Raw genomic sequence first — 16,629 nt, 5'->3', positions numbered from 1 at the left:
CTTCTCAAATGACATGTGTAAAGGGAATACAAAAAGGAAAAATAGGGTCTTGAAAGAAATGTTAGAATGACTAAGATAACCAACCCTCTAACCCACGTTCAGAAGCACAGGGTCTTGAGAGTTTAACAAGGATATTTGGATAGCACTGGTTCTATCAGTCTTGCACACACTGGCTTTCTGGTACAATTCAAAAGTACAGACTTGGGCTTCAAGCATTTCAGTCTAATCAATTCATTAGGCGTCGTCAACCTTACCGCAAATACACAGCTCTTCTCCTGGCTTTCACATTGCCACTATTCAACACAGGCTTCCCTCTGCCGGGCTCGAGTAAGCCTCTCTTCACATTCAATGCTTCACTTCATCACAGCTCAGTACAGGCTTCCTTCGGCCGGGCTCGAGCCTGTCGTTCTCTTTTTTAAATGTTTTATTTGGTTCATTACAAACCTTTAAACATTTTGTGATTACACAAGACAAGAAAACAGATCAAAGATTATTTGCAATATTTTTATCACTGGTTTCACTGGTTTAGGGTTATCAGTCCTTTTTATACCAATATTGTTCACGCCCCAGGATTTGTGGCAAGTTGCTCAGCGATTACTTCCAACAGAATTGTCAGTGCAAAAGTCAACTTGTTGTTTGTTTTGTCAAAGCACACTTGCCACCAGTCTTCTGCAGACACTGAGCTATTGTTTATTATCCACGTGCCAAGGTGTTTAGTTCTTTCATTTCTTAAGGCTACACAAAACAATATCAAGCGTTTTAAGGTTTCATCCAGTTTGTTACAGAACCTACATTTTAGGTCCATGCCAACGTGCTTAGACCATCAACTTACTTCTTTAGTTCTGAAATGATTTAGCCAGAACTTTATCAGCAGTGTTCTCCGGTATCTGTCTGGAAATTTCTCCAAGTATTTGGGAATTCTATTTAAAGTTTTGGCCTTTTGCATGATTTTGAAATAGTTTCTTAGATCCCCTGTATCTATCCAATCCTGAATCCAGAGTTTTCTTTTTTTTAATGCATCAGGATTGTTTTCAAGAGTGTCTTTGTCAGTACTAAGATTGTCTAACATTTTCTCGCAGCGTTCCCCCCCATAGACTGAGGATGTTGTTTTTATCACCAGTGCTTGGATGATGTAAGATGTTAAATTGCGGAGGTCCGGTCTTCATGATCATCGTTCGATACATTGTTAGCATGTTGCAAAGAATTCTTGCGTTCAGAGATAGCAGACTCAGCTTATATCGGACGCACAGTGTAGGAGTTCCCTTGTTCAGCCGTAGAACTTAGACCAAAAGAGGTTTTCAAGGGTATCCCAGACAGACAAAGGGCATCCCAGGGCATTTTCATCTCCATATATCATTGCTGGAACTGCGTTTATAGAAATTTAGCACAGCCCGTTTTACTGTCAACGGCTTTAACTCAAACGATTTTACGTAGACCTCTGCATGACCTCTTCAACCTCCTTTTAATAAATCGCAATCTTCACACCACACCAATGCTGCTTAGTCCTGGTAGTTTTACTTTTGCCCTCTTGGCAGTTTGAAAAGCAATCATTATGAACTTTGAAATCAAATCAACTCTCGTTCGGTATCGTGGTTACTTTGTCTTCGTTTCCCGCTTTCCATTACTCAGACCATTTCACAGAGACTTTTGAATGTGCGATTCCACTTCGCAGGACCACTCTTACTTTGTATACTTTTCTCAGCATTCAATCATGTTTCTCTTCATTACTCAGCACACACGCAACCTTCAACTCTTGATACATGCCTCTTTTGCCCTTAACAAAAACCAGGTTTTTGTTCGCCTTTGATAACTCACCGGATGTATTAATTAGGCTCTATCTTCAATGCTTTTGCCATAGCAGTCAAGATCGTTACCAATGCCTCGTCTGTTCTCCCACACCTTTCTGCTAACTCGTTTTCGGCTGTGGAACGCAAACAGCTTCAAAAAAAGATGGAATTCTTGCCTGGCTCTCCGTCGCAGCCATCGGCTCCTTGGCCTTCCATATTCCATAGCTTGGTTTGCATCAGCCCTGAAAGAGCTGTTCCTTCACGCAATCAGCCTCGCTCAGAGTGTGTGTGCGTGCCTCCTTTTAGCCCAACAGGCAAAGTTAACAAGTGGCAGGTGTATGTAATTCGGTTACTTGCCCGACTGCCTGAGCTCATTAGAGTGACAGCCACTGCAAGTCAGTGGAGGTAATCCTCGAGCATAGAATTATAGGAGTTGTTTTCCATAAAATAAGCAGGGCTAAGGGTTAGATGAGTAAAGGAAAAAAGGGGCATACCATGTCTCACCATCCGGTGCTCACCCCCACTCCACAAGAACCCCCTAACCCAGGTGATCCTCCCTCGCTTGTCCACCCCACAGGATCCGGATCCAAAAGCGATTGACTTTCCCTGGCCACCCGAGTATGGGTTACTCAGGGACTACGCTGTGAAACACCCTCTGGTTTTTCACACTGGTCATTGTGGAGAAAACAGGGGGGGGGCAAAGCCAGATAGCAGAGGTGCAAGTCCTGAAGATCTATGAATTAATTCTTCTTCTGTGCAAAAAAAAACCATCAAGTTCTGTCCCTAAAGACAGGACCGCTAACAGAGCTTGGAAATCTGAAAAACAATAAGGTTGCCAGAGCAGAGATAGCAAAGGGTTATCATTAAGGAACAGGCTTACAGCAAACTTTTTTTTCTTTTTTTCTTTTTTTTTTTAAACAGCCAATATAGGCTGAGCAGTACTCAAAAGACTAGGCCAAATCTTTGCGTCCCCCAAACCAATCTGACAACAAAGATCCGAAAAATATTATCTTGAGTAAGGTTATGTATGGTTGGTTAAATAACTGTCCAATCCAGAGTTGCTAAGAGTCTATGGGCCAAGTGGATGCCCCGGTTGAAGCTCCTATATGTCAGACAGGTTTCTTGCTCTGTTCAAGGCCCTACTTTTGGGGCTTTCCATAATACCATTTCACAATCCAGAGACATTCTTCTTCTGTTATTTTATAGACTTGATGCAGGGGGTAGATGCAATGCTCACACCTTCTAGTATGGAGGCAGGTTTGTCATTTTACTCTTGTATAAAAACTTAAGTCTGTCGTTGCATAAATGTATCAACACAAAGATGATAGATTTTCTCCCTAAGGGGCCAGCTTTTGAAATGGAAACATCTCTCACGTAAGAAAAACCCTGCCAAAAGTGCATTTTAAACTATGACCAACACAACAAAAATAGTTTAAAAACGACATACCTATCTGGGGCCATACATATTCCAGGTTTGCATGTTCACATCCAATAAGAACTGAAGCAAAGTAAATATGGAAGCAATAACCTCAGGAAGTAGGGGCAGGGGGGGCATTACCAGCAGATGAAGCCCCAGGTGCCACATTACAGGCCCGAGCAAAGGGGGCCTTTCCAGAGGGCCCTTGGGACATTACCTGCCCGTAATACTCCCAACCGAGGGGTTTAAAGCCATTAGCACCCAGACATGAATTTCCTGAAACCAAGGGCGATTTTATTTCTTTAAGTTGAGAAACAAAAGAGGTGACCGTTTCTCAAATGAATAACTACAATACAAAATGTCCACCATGGACAAAGGGAGAATGCTCCTACTTCTAGCCACTACACCCTTTCCATGACATCTATTGCTGCAGTGGAGAAGGAGGGGCTGAAAGCGGGCTTTGTGGGAGGGTTGGGGGTGACAAAGTGGGAGACCCTGCTACTTAGTGGGCAATAGTAATATCAGTCTTCCGAGAGCCCAGACTGTTTGGGATCGCAAGAGACATCACCTCCAGTGTGCAAATTTGAAAAACAACCTACAGTCTTACCTTGATGCATACTCCTGAAGTAACCACCTCCACAGAGCATTACCCCACCTTGTGTGGATTTTACTGCAAGATCAACTTTAAACATTCTCATCCAGACTTACACACCACATTATGTCTGAATGAGAACAACTAAGCTCTGTTTCGCATACATGTGCATATGCTTTATTTTCTAATAGATAAACTACAGAAGAATTGAAGAATGTACAACAGTAATATGTTTCATATTTTACAGGCCATGATGCAAAAATGTTGGGGTCTCAGTGTATCTTGTTCCATGCTTTGAGTAAATTTAAAGCCGTGGTGGTCCCATGATTCTCCAATTTTCCAAATTGGCCATCTTAGCTACAGCCGCCATACTGCCAAGAATCAGGCACGCCGAAGTCCCAGTCATATAGCTGTGAGCTGCAAATTTAAAAACAGGCATAGATCAGTTATCATTGATAAAAAACAAACACAAACCCTTTAAAACCACCATTAAATCCTTTTGGAGAAGCGACCAGAAAGATAAGGTTCTGATGTCAGACACGTTTATACGTTCTGTACAAACAGTGATCACAGGCAAATAAAAGGGTGTTGGTCACGGTTACAAATTACTCAAAAACGGCCCATTTGAATTTAGCATTCATCTTCTACCTTGACAAATCAGTACAAATTCAAATACACAAACTGTACTCTAGGGAGGGAATTGGGGAAGGGGTGGAGGTAAGTTACCTTTGCTGTGTTTTTTTCACACAGTTTTGTGTGTTATTTGTAACAATGTTAGGTACCCGATCCACCTACAGGACTGCCTTTGTGCACTGTCAGCAGCAATAAAAGGTGTGCATGCAGGAAAAGACTTGCAGCCCTAATGAACCGTACCTAGCTTCTTCATTTTTCCATCTAGATCAGGGGTATCAAATTCAGTCGGATAGAGGGCCGGTTCGGATTGCAAAGAAACTATCGCGGACTGCACTACTATTAAAATTAACTGCAAAGTACATAATGGCAGCCAGTGTGCTATTAAAATGGTTAGAGCAAGCAAGCAAGTTCAGTAAACCAGCCCCAAACTACTCCGGAGGGTCCAACAGGCCAACATTTTTCAGCATATATATAGGTTAAAAAGCCATTGCATTTACATGAAATACTGCAAGACTTCAGACGTCGATAACCAACAGTACACCGATCATTTCACTGCAGTGGATCATGAACATGCCCATCAGAAAAGCATGCTTCGACTAAAACAATGTATGCAGTGTAGACCAACATATAGATTTGTCGCATATCACTGAAGAAGGGCATGATAAAAGTTACCAATGACAATGAATGGGTAAGGGCTGTTTTAAAGTAAGGATGATATACTCCTCAAGAAATGAGAGCTGGCAGCTAAATAAGGATTGAAGATGGATACTAGTTTCAGATACTAAACAGCTTTGAAGCATGGCAACCCTTATATTATTTTAAAGAATCAACCACTGGTGATAATGGCTTTCTCTCACACTATCTAATCAGAGTACTCTGCATCAGAAGAGAGCCTTATCTTTTCTCTCCTCTGTCAATGTGCACTGTCCATGTGTCGAGCCTCATGAAAGGGATTCAGGGGCCTACTCATGTGCCTTATGTTGGACAAGCCAGATGTATATCACAGTAGAGGAGTTTGAAGATTCTTCAGGTTTATGCTACCTAATCTGCTTTATTAGGAAGATTTTGGAAGCTAGCAGAAAAGCAAGTCTTTAAATGAACCACCAAGACCGCACTGAGCGTCAGTTTCATGGTCCGCGATTCCTTTTCCTCAGCCCATGCAAACAAACCAAAATGTATGCATTTCCAACATACTGTGGTTGGACAAGGAGAAATGTGATGCTGCAGACCTTTTCAATTGGATCCCTTTCTAATCATTGAACCACAAAGATTCCCATTTATATTTAGGTCCTACAGTGGGCCTGTCATAAAAGAACAACTTGAGCTGCTCCTATAGAAGAGATCTTTCCTTTACCACATTTATTAGCCACCTCATTTTCCATTCTCTGGTTAAAGCTTTATTGCAAGTCATGAGGGAGTTGCCCAAATTTCAATGGTGGCCCATTTCGATGCCCGACGATGAGGCCAACACTTATTTGATCCAGTAGGCTGTGCACAAAGTATTCTTATAACACGATTGTCTTCACCGCTGGATGTAGCCACAAGTTCTAGGTTGTCAATTAATGCATTATTTAATGACAGATGTATTCTCATACTTTTGAATTACCAGTACCCACAAAACAATTTTGGCAAACCAGGAGATCTTCCATAATTAGTTACTAGTAAACATGGATGCAATGGGATGCACAGACATTACTGTCAACCATTTCCAAAAAATAAATCTGAAAAACCGCTTCTAGACTAAATGGAAAGATATTGTGTTCGGTCTAACAGTTTTATGTGATTTAAAATTCAGGTCTTTAATTAACTAATAGTTCAATTGCCAAGGACAAAAGATTACACATATGGCATACGTAGAGCAAGGAATAAGTTACTAACCTGGAACTCCTGCTCTGCATCATTGGTATCTTATGGATTCACATGCTTTGAATATTCCCTGTCGTCAGCATGGGAATCCCTGATAACATGAAATCAATCTACCTTTATATATTTCTAAACTGCTTGTCACTTTAGTGCTCTATAAGAGTCATGTTGGGTCATACAGAACACAACAAGTTAGAGAGGTCCACTCCTGGTGTCCATCTTCAGATTGGCAATGCACCTAATGTAGCATTAAGACCCAGGAAGAGCCAGAGAGGGGTATGAGGGAGGGTCACACATAAATCCATCAAAGATATCAATGCTGGAGAACAGGCGTTACAGGAAAGTAACGTGTTCCTTTTCCAGCATTGGATCCTTCATGTATTCACATGCTCTTGAATAGGATTTTATAGCAGTACATATACACAACCAAAACGGGCGGAGGCACAGCTTAACAGAAGCAACCAACTCCTCATGCGAAGCGGCTGCGACGCACCCCCTGACCGATTCATGACTCCTCCCTGGAGTCCCCATCGAAAGTGATGGATAGACCTCCACATGACTGCCCAGCAGATGTCGAGCAGGTGAACACTGGACAAGATCACCATAGTAGAAACCACGGACCTCTTAGAATGTGCCTTCCGGGAACAGACATCTCGCAATGGAAGACTTTGAAAGGGCGTTGCCCTTGCAGGCAGGTCTGAAGGTACCAAACAATTGTGACGACTTTCAGAACTCTTTAGATCGAGCCACATAGAATTTGACAGATCGGGCGACGTCTGAAGCCTGAATGTACAACAGTCCCGAAGTGTCAAGTTGTACACCATATCCCAAAGCACTTCCAATTGCTTCTGTAGCAGGACAATGTAGATGGCGTTCTTGCCCCCACTAAGAGGTTCTGCAGGCTACAGGCAGGGGTCTGTTTTCCGAAATTCTAATAATGCAGGTGCCAGGCCTTCAAGTTGGACACTAGATCGTGATGTAGGACGGACCCGACGTCTCTGAAAAGATGGTTGAAGAGCGGGGGCAACCTGATGCAGGCAGCCACTGACCGGTGAAGCAGGTCAGACTACAAAATTTCCCGGGCCATCAGATCATCATGCAGCTGTTCTGTTCGAGTGTATTGAGAACTCAAGGTAGAGGGATAGAGCGGGGGGGATGGGGAGTGCAGTGCGTCCCCCAGGTTCTGATCGCAAACTGGTGCATTACTTATGCAGTAGGGTACAGGCTGATCTTGGCCTTGGTGAAGCTCCCATTTCTGGCCTTGGGGAAGTTCACATGCGTGGCACAGGGCCAGAGTTCCCTGCTGTGCGAATCCGCTATGCTATTGTGGATCCCTGGAAGACGGAGGAACATGTTGCACGCCTCACAGACAGTAGCAGAGAATAAGTCCCCAGCTTGCAAATATAAACATGGTGGTGGTGTCCATGAAAACACAAACCACCTGTGGCTTGAAGGACTTCAGGGCCCCGAATGCTACCCTCAGCTCCAGAAAATTATTGTGTAGGACTTTCTTTGGGCAACCACAGGCCTCTGGCATGGAATTCTCCCGTGTGAGCTCCCCACCCAGCCAGGGAGGGAGGCTTTTGTGGTTACTGTGACTTGATGTGCCAGAAGGTGAAAGGGGGCAAAGTGAGGATGGAACGGCAACCCCACCATAGGAGGACATTTCAAAAGGAGGGTGTGAGGCAAATCTTGTCCTTTCAAGACCCTGACATTTGTTGCCAATAGGCATCTAGGAACTCCTGAAGCGGAAGTGGTCTCATTCGGAGTCTGCAGTGTTGGACCAATGAGATGCACAAGTGCATCATTCCCAGGAGGGATTTGAGAAAGCGGACTGAAGCAATCGGTAGGAGTGACAGAAGCTGGGCTCTTCAGAATAGTATTCACCCTCTCCTCTGAAGGCCTGGTGACACATGCAAGAGTGTTGAGGCATGAGCTGAAGAACAGCAAGTAGTTCTGAGTAGGATTTAAGCAGGGTTTAGCAAAAGTTCACCGAGAACCGCACTGATGTTAGACACAGCATCATCGCTAATGGAAGCGATGGGGCGTGCACCAGTCGTCCAGATACAGGTAAAGGTAAATGCCTGAACTCCACTACTGGAGCCGGGCATTTGGTGAAAACCCTTGGTGCCGATTTTAACCGAAAGGGCAGAGCTTTGAATTGGTAGTTTTCCTGCGACATAGAATTAAAGGAAACGCCTATGCCGCTGGTGAATGGGGACATGGAAGTACACATCCTCTAGGTCTAGAGGATAGAAGAAATTCCCTGATCTGGTCCAGGATGCGCTGCAGCATCACCATGCAAAACCTTTGCGACTTGGAGTTTGTTGAGCCTTCTGAGTTCTAGTATGGGTCTCCAACCTGCAGATACTTTCGGGTGAAGAAAGAATTAAGCCGAATACTCCAGTGCCCTGCAGGTGTACTAGAAAAACTTTGATCACCCCTTTTTGTAGGAGGGACCGTACACCTCTTGTAGCATCAGGGATAATTGTTTTTCCACCTTTGGGACAGGAGGAATGGAAGGAAGTGGACAAATGATCTCCAAGGTATGGCCCTGTTGAATGATAGATATCACCCATTTATCGGTGGTGATGCATTTCCACTGTAACAAATTTGGCAGGCCACCGCATTACAGGGCTGGGGGCGGGGTCAGGCCTGCTTCAAAACTTGGCTTCTGGAGCAATATCTGCATTGTCGCTGGTTTCCTCAATAAGCCTGATCGTCTGTTAGGGAGTTTTACTAAAGACCACCAGCAGAGGGAGTGTAGAAGACTCACTCTTAGGAGTACAGGGCTCAAACACTTAGGTTTGGCTTTAACTAGCCTTGATAGCTATCGTCGAACAGCCAGGCTTAGTCTAAAGAGGAGAAGGGCTGTAGGAAAGTACAAAGACCCGAGAGCACACTTCTAGTCATGAAAACACTCACACACTATAGCTTTATAAAAATATGGTTATTTGAAACACTAAGGCAACTAACACATTACTAGGATTTCGGGTAAGTTAACTTATTCACATATCTACAATAAGACAGTTGCGCATGACTCAATTCACTGGTAGACTTTAGATGTAGTCAGAGTAGTATTCAAGTTAGCAAATCCATTCTTTAGCCAACTTTCAATATAATGCAACAAGGATGCTGTTAAGTAACTTCTAGGCAGCATATACTTTAGAAAGCACTGCTCTATCTGGGAATGAGAGGCTCAAAGTCAGTTGGGACACTGGGTGACCAGGGCCCATGGGCAGAAGAACAGAAGAAGGCTGCTGTCAACGTTAAAAGTTTAGCAGGATTCTTCAATGTTGCAGGTAGGTAAAATGTTTAGTATAAAAGAGGGTTTGGTGTATTGTAACCCAAAAGGACAGATGTCCTTAGGCCTGGGAGAACACTTTTGGGTTGTCCACCCCAAAGTGTCTCAGGCAGCTCAGGAGGAGAACAGATCAACACATCGGGCACCCAGTAGGCACCTAGGAGTGGGGCAGTACCCTTTCAGATGAAGAACAATGTCACCGGCAGGTCCCCAAGACGAAGCGACAGCAGCCCCTACTCGGATAGGACACCCAGCAGACGATCTTCATGATACTGGCATGTTGGAACTCGGCACAGGCTTCAGAGTAGCGACAGTTGTCACACAGCAGCCTTCCCCGTTTCTCAGTCCCCGACTCGGAAGAGGAGAGGTCTCAGAGCGGGAAAGAGTCACTGTAAACCCAGAAGAATGCCCACAAGGTTCCAGCTGTAACCGCTCTTCAATAGACTATGCACATCAAAATGGTCCAGGCGCAGCCCTGGAAGTTCGCAGTTCGAGGGACGGCTCAAAATGCAGTTTAACTTGCGACTGGTTAGGAGCACCAGTCCAAGGGAGGAAGAAGTCTGATCTAGATCTTCTGTCTCAAGTAGAAGAGGAGGTTGGAGCAGCAGCGGTTACCAACTGGTTGTCGCTGCTGATGTCCTTCTGATTCTTCTTTCCATTGGTTGACTCCACTTTTCTGCTTCAGGACCCTCGCCTTTTATGCAGGAAAACCATCGGGATTCACCAATCACCATTCAAGCCTTCATGCAAATCTGGGTGCTGGCTTGTCCAAAAGGACAGGCAATCTCCCAGCTCGAACTGGATCCAGGAAGACACACTGCAGGACGTAGACCAGGATAGTTTTGGTCTCTTCCCCCTCTTCATGTCCTTTCGGGCACACAGAGAGCCTTGGCGGGCTTTCACAAGGAAGCCAGCCAAAGACTAAAGACCTAGCAGGACCTCCTCCACCCAAGTAGATAGATGAAGGCTCAAGAAAGGACAAGACATCAAGAGTAGGTGGAATAAAAAAAGGACAGCTATCATGTAGGTCAATGGTGACCTATGTGTCCCTTAACGCAGCTGCGGTCTACGTGAAAAGTTCACAAAGTCAGTAGAAATCATCCACTGCGACCAGCCACTCAGATTAATTTGTCACTGTAATTAGAAAATTACAGGAGAAGTGGAAGGGATACATTGGGCCCCCTCAGTATTCTACAATGTCAGGTGGTATCCCCCCGTCCTTGGTAACTGGTATCCCCCCCGTCCTTGGTAACGTTTGTTATCAAGGAAAATAAATGAAAGTGCCATTTGCTGCAATATTAAAGTGCAGATGCCTTTAAAGATGGAGGAAAGCAGGACTCCAAAAAGATACAGCCAAAAGGGTGGAAAAAGGTTCCCAAAGGTAAGAGTAGAAAGTGAGTGTGGAAAACGGTTCCCACTCACTCAGGAGAACTGACAGACATCCAAGAGTCCAGCAAAAAGTGTTGGGGGACTCACAAGTGGGGAGAATTACTCCCATACAGCGTCCCCGATAACTCTCTTGAGTCGTGCCAGTGCAGGATGTCTTTGGATCTATATTCCTTCGAAGTCCTTGAAAACCTTAATTTTCCAAAGTGAAAGGACTGTTGACGCCGTTACAGAGTGCCCAACAAACGAGCCGATTCGGTGTCCAGGATCTCAACAACCTTCCGTTAGGCAAGATCGTATACAATACCCTTTGGGTGCAATACAACAGCCCGACCTCCTGGAACTAGGAGCCCAATCTTTGGTATAAACTTGTACTATACAGGTTGGTAGCGTGTTGAGCAGCCAGGCTTATCTCAAGAGGGGTCAATGTGAGCTGAAGGGGAGTTACACAGGGATTCACACTGACAAGTATTCAATTAAACACTTACACACAAGGTTTCGTGAATAAACAATTATTAGTCAGTTAGGATAAGCCTTCGTCAGAAGGGAGCAATATAACATAACACTCACATATACTTCACAAAATACACACTCTTAATATCTCTAAATCAGTGAGTACCCTTTTGGGATGACCCACAGACACAACCTAGACCCTCAGGTGACTTCAGTAGCTAGGGTGCTGGGGAAAATATATCACTGTTGCATTTAGAATCATTTAGGAGTAAGCCAAATGAAAAGGTTATTTAGAACATACAAGAAACCACAAATATTCTTAAGCAAGCAAATACTTTCAGATCCCCCAATAAGAGTCATTCAGTAGAACAGGCTAAGCCAAAGTCAATGGGCAAAAGTCTATATGAGCTGAAGTACTTCTTTGCAGGCAAGTAAGAAAAGTCTTTACTCACTGTTTTAGAAGTCTTTGAAGGAAAAGAAGAATCAATTTAGGGCCACAAGCCGTTAACTCTTGCAGTAGAGTTGCTTGCATCTTCTACTACTCGCAAGTCTAAGTTCTCTAAGACTTTTACAGTACCTTTGTATTGAAGAAAAAAGTGCAGCAGATGACTTCTGTTCCTGAGCAGCTCTGCAGATCTCACTGTTCCTGGGCCTCAGGCGTGGGGACAAGAGGGCAGACTTCTGGGGACTCCTGCACTGCAATGGGATGGTCACCGCTCGCAACCGGCAATCTTCAAACAAGTGGCTGTTCTGTGTTTCAGCTCCTCGAGTCTACCGCAAATAGCAGTTCCTGGCTGTTGAGATGGGCTTTCCTTGCTTCTGGGGTCCCGCATCTGTTGAGGGGATTCAGGCTTGGTCGGTTCTGCTTCCAGGGAGTCTGGAGAATCTTCCTGGAGCTCTTGGCAAGCTTAAAAGCAACGCAGACAATCTGGTGTTTCTCTCCCTGGCATTTCGATTTCTAGCAGCAACTGGAAAGTCAACCAACTCCAAGAGAATGTCCAGGTGGCTTATTTTGGAGTGGATTTGTCCCTCCAATTCAAGTGGGGGGGAGGCGGGGTGGGTGGAGTCGTCCTTGCAGGGCCTTCTCTACCGATACGAATTTGGGGTTTCAGCACAGCAGCAGGGCTTCACCAGGCAAACCAACAGTCTAAGAGGATGCCTGCTACAACTCCTGAAGTTCTTCTTCGGTTCCTTCGACCAGTGGTCAACTGCCTTCCAAGCGAAAAGCCTCGCCTTTTATTCAGTTCTCTCCCATTCATTCCAGCCTAGCTGTCAGTCAGCCAGCCAATCACTACAGAGTGCATTTGGGTCTCCTAGGAGACTAAGCACAGGGAGTTTCGGGCACCTACCTAACGTCCTGCCCACCCCAGACACCCTGGAGCCAGGGACAGGCTTCACTCGTGAATCCCACCAAAGGCAAAGCAAACAAAGGGACTAAACCTGGTTTGGCACGCAGGGTCAATCTCAAGAAGAAACTTTCCACAAAGAAACGGCGAAAAAAGAAGACCGGGCCATTTTGACAAAAATGGCACCCTTGGGTGCTTTACTGCAGCTGTGAATGCAGCCTGCAGTAAATGCACACTATGGTAGTTAAAAGTAAACCACTGCCACCAGCCATTCATCGAGGAAAGGGTAACATAAAAAGGTTACATGAGAAGCTAAGCAAAGGGGCTACTAGGTAACCCCTCCAGCACCCTATTGCAAGATAGTGTGTGCTGGGTCTAGAAAGTTACAAATGTAAGTAAAGTCAATTTCACTTTACTGCTCTGGGAAACAGTAGTTTATCCTGGAGAAGGTATTTAAACCTTTGGGAAATCTTGAAGACTTCCCTGTGTCACTGCACTGAAGGTGCAGTGTGACCCAAAGCAAACGATGATGCCTTTGGAGTTTTGTCAGACTCCATAACCAAAAGAAACAGTTCAAAATCACATTAAAATACATCAGTGGGAAAAGTGTCTCACTCTCCAAGTAAAAAAAAAAAATCAACTCCTCAAAATCCAGCAAAGTTGCTGGGGGTCTCTAAGGTAGAGGGAATATGCAAATTTCTGAAAATTCTCCCCAACACCTTCTCCCCAAATAGATTGATGCTGTCAAAATGCATAATCAACACCTTTGGATGACTTTCAGACAGAAATGTGGTGCCTTAAGCCAACCTCTACAGCGTAACACTGCCCAGTTTCCCCATCTGGCAGAATACTGTGTCCGCAATGTCTACAGCAACAGACGGCATGAGCCAATGCAGCTTCTCCCTCAGGCAGCAGTGTAAGTGCCTCATCTCGCTTGTCAGAAAGAAAATCCAGGATACAAAAGGACGAAGCCGCACATACGGGCGGCTGCAGAGGCAATGGAGTCCAGGCAGGGGTGTGCATGTGGGCGTCTGGGACTTTCTATTTCTTCTCAAAGTGTTACGCTCACCCACCTGGTCTCTGCGGAGGCGTTGGGGCACGGTTGCAGCCCTCCCTGAACTTGAATCACCCCGTCAGGCCTCTCCCCCAGTAGAAAAGCTGTGAGCGGTGGTACATGGTGATACTGCTGCTGCGTGGAGATAAGAGTGTGCGAGTGCGCCAATCTGCGATTGTTGTACCGCTCGAACCCTTCACCCCAAAGTACGTTTTCTGTGAGCATACGCCGGCCCATAAAGCTCATCTGTAAATTATGGAAGATAAGTTCTCCTTCCTGCTACTTCTGGCAGGGGGCAAATCGAATGGGATCTAGTTCCTTCACTGATCCCCAATAAGGATTAGTCTAGTCCAGTCCAGCTGCGACTATGCTTCTCTTTATGATTGGTAAGTCTTTCTTGAGCTCTTGTGATGCTGTTCGTTCTCTTTAATGTCTGTATATGTTGCTCCTATTTATGCCTGCAGTAATGTCTCTCTTCGGTTTTCTTCCCTTAGATGGAAATGCGGCCTCAATGCAGCTGTGAGACGCGAGACGCGGCCGGATGGAAGATGGATGTAACCGCAATGCTCGACAGCAGGTTTAAGGGAAACCGCGAAGTATGGGAAAGCGCAACCTTAAACTGACTGTTTTTTCGATGTTTAACTGGTCTTCTGTTTTTCCTTGCAGGCACTGCTGTCGACGATGGAGCGTGTCGTGCTGCGGTGCCAAGATGAAGATTTCGGCGTTCCGGAAAGTGTAAAGATGAATACTTGGTTCACCGAAGAGATGTACAGGCAAGAACAGCTTCCCCCAGTTGCTAAGTATGCTGGCAGGAACCAGGATGTCCAGGAAGCAGGATCTTCAAAGGCAGGTCGGAGCTCAGGCGACGGTGAGCGTTACGCTGCTAGCAAGTGCAGAATAACGCGAAGCATCGGTCTTGAGGATCGGGGCAGTTTATATAGCTGAGATCGTGGGCACGCCCATTAGGGCTGGCTTACCAGCCACACCCTGCCACTCAGTGTGAGCCCGTGCAAAGGCAATCCATTAGCAGCCACACCCAAGAATACACTTGGGGCTGCTTAATGGATGGAATGCTCAAGGTTAATGCATCTGAAGTGCCATGTCCATAATAAAAGTCTTTTGGTGTTAAATGGATGTTCTTGTTTACTTTTGTTCATGAGCCTGGTGCCAGGACAGTGCCCACCCAGGTCTCCTGTGCATGCGACCCCTGCATGCCTGTGCCCCTGACTTCATGACCATGACAGCACTCCCCCCCCCCCCCTAAGCCCCTGTCTAGGGTGGTTCTCCTCCCGGTCCTGGTTTGGTGGGATTATTGCGATGGAACTGTCTGATTAAACGCGGAGCATGGACGTGTTCACTGGGTTCCCAAGTTCGGTCTTGAGGTCCGTAACCTTTCCAGTCAATTTTGGTAATAGAATTTTGATCAAACCACCTTGGAGTCCAGGATGGATTGGACTTCATATTCTGGTTCTCCATTTTAGCGGAGTACTAAACCGTGTATTGGATTTCATTGGTTTGAGGAGAGAGACATGAAATATGGGGTGAATTTTCATGTGAGATGGTAACTCCAATTTCATGGCGACAGGATTGATTATGGACTTTATAGTATAGGGGCCCAGGTATCTTGGGCAGAAAGCTCTTGGCCCCTTCAGGGGAATATATTTGGATGCTAACCACACCTTTTCTCCAATCTGGTAGGCGGGAGCTTCCTTCCGATGTCTATCAGCAAACAGTTTTTGTCTTTCCTTAGCCTTGGTCAGATGCTCGGTCGCCTCTAAGAACCTGAGTGATGGTTTTATGCAAGTTTTTTATAGCTGGCATTTCCAGTGTATCATGTGGATCAAATACTGATGCCCTCAGATGTCTTCCATGTTCAGTGTAGAATGGAGTTTGCCCTGTGCTTGTGTGAACTGAGTTGTTGTATGCATACTCAGCTATCCAGAGTATATTTCTCCAAGAATCCTCGGACTGTTGCAACATACACCTGAGATATTGCTCTAAAGTTTGGTTGGTTCCTTCAGTTTGCCCATCAGTTTGAGGGTGATGTCTTGTGGACAAGCAGTTTGGCAATTGTACAACACTTTCTCCAAAAGGCAGAAACAAACTGAGCTCTGCGATCAGATACTAATATTGATGGAAATCCATGCCTAATGATTTGCTCTAGTCACACAGAAGCGAGAGTTGACGCAGTTGGGAGTCCCTTCAGAGGGATGAAATGGGCCGTTTTGGAGAATAAATCCACAACGACTAATATGGTGTTGTATCCATTGCAGGGTGGAAGATCTGTGATGAATTCCATCGACACGGTATGTCAAGGTGTTGGCGGTACTGTTAGGGGATGTAGTAAGCCAGCGGGGTTGTATTTGTGCACAGACACCGCAGGTTTCAATAAATTGGGCAATGTCTTTTCACCAGGTTGGCCACCAGTGGTTTTGTTTCACCTTAGCCTGAGTTTTGGCTATTCCTGGGCGTCCTATTCCCTAATGAATCGTGGTAATTTGTGATGATTTGCTTTTGCAGTTCTTGGTCTTGGACATATAAACGTCCTTGGAAATACGGTAGATTGTCTTCGATGGTGTACTGGTCACCTTTTAACAGCCATTCCTGTTGTGTTGATTGACCCATCTGGGATTGAAAACTGGTTATTTGGTCATCCACACGCTATTCTGGTTTGAATCCTTTCCTCAGGAATTATGGCCACGGGGTCGGATGCTATAAAAGCCTCTTTCTTCACTCATGCGTGACAAGAGCGTCTGCTTTCCCATTGCGTACTCCAGGTCTATAAGTGATAATA

At 45.2% G+C, this 16,629-nt stretch overlaps 1 protein-coding gene across 1 annotated transcript in view; it reads right to left on the bottom strand.

Moving 5' to 3' along the window:
• Nucleotides 1–3,950: 3,950 nt before the first annotated feature.
• NDUFA11 (NADH:ubiquinone oxidoreductase subunit A11) overlaps nt 3,951–16,629 on the bottom strand; it is a 102,244-nt gene continuing 89,565 nt past the window's right edge. Inside the window, exon 4 of the mRNA XM_069649590.1 lies at nt 3,951–4,213. Coding sequence (XP_069505691.1) covers nt 4,101–4,213 — 113 coding nt within the window. The 3' untranslated portion in view covers nt 3,951–4,100. The remainder of the gene's footprint in view (nt 4,214–16,629) is intronic.

This window comes from Ambystoma mexicanum, chromosome 1p (genome assembly GCF_040938575.1).
Source record: "Ambystoma mexicanum isolate Mex_15411 chromosome 1p, UKY_AmexF1_1, whole genome shotgun sequence".
Classification (NCBI taxonomy): Eukaryota; Metazoa; Chordata; class Amphibia; order Caudata; family Ambystomatidae; genus Ambystoma; species Ambystoma mexicanum.
This window is presented reverse-complemented; position numbering and strand designations above follow the sequence as displayed.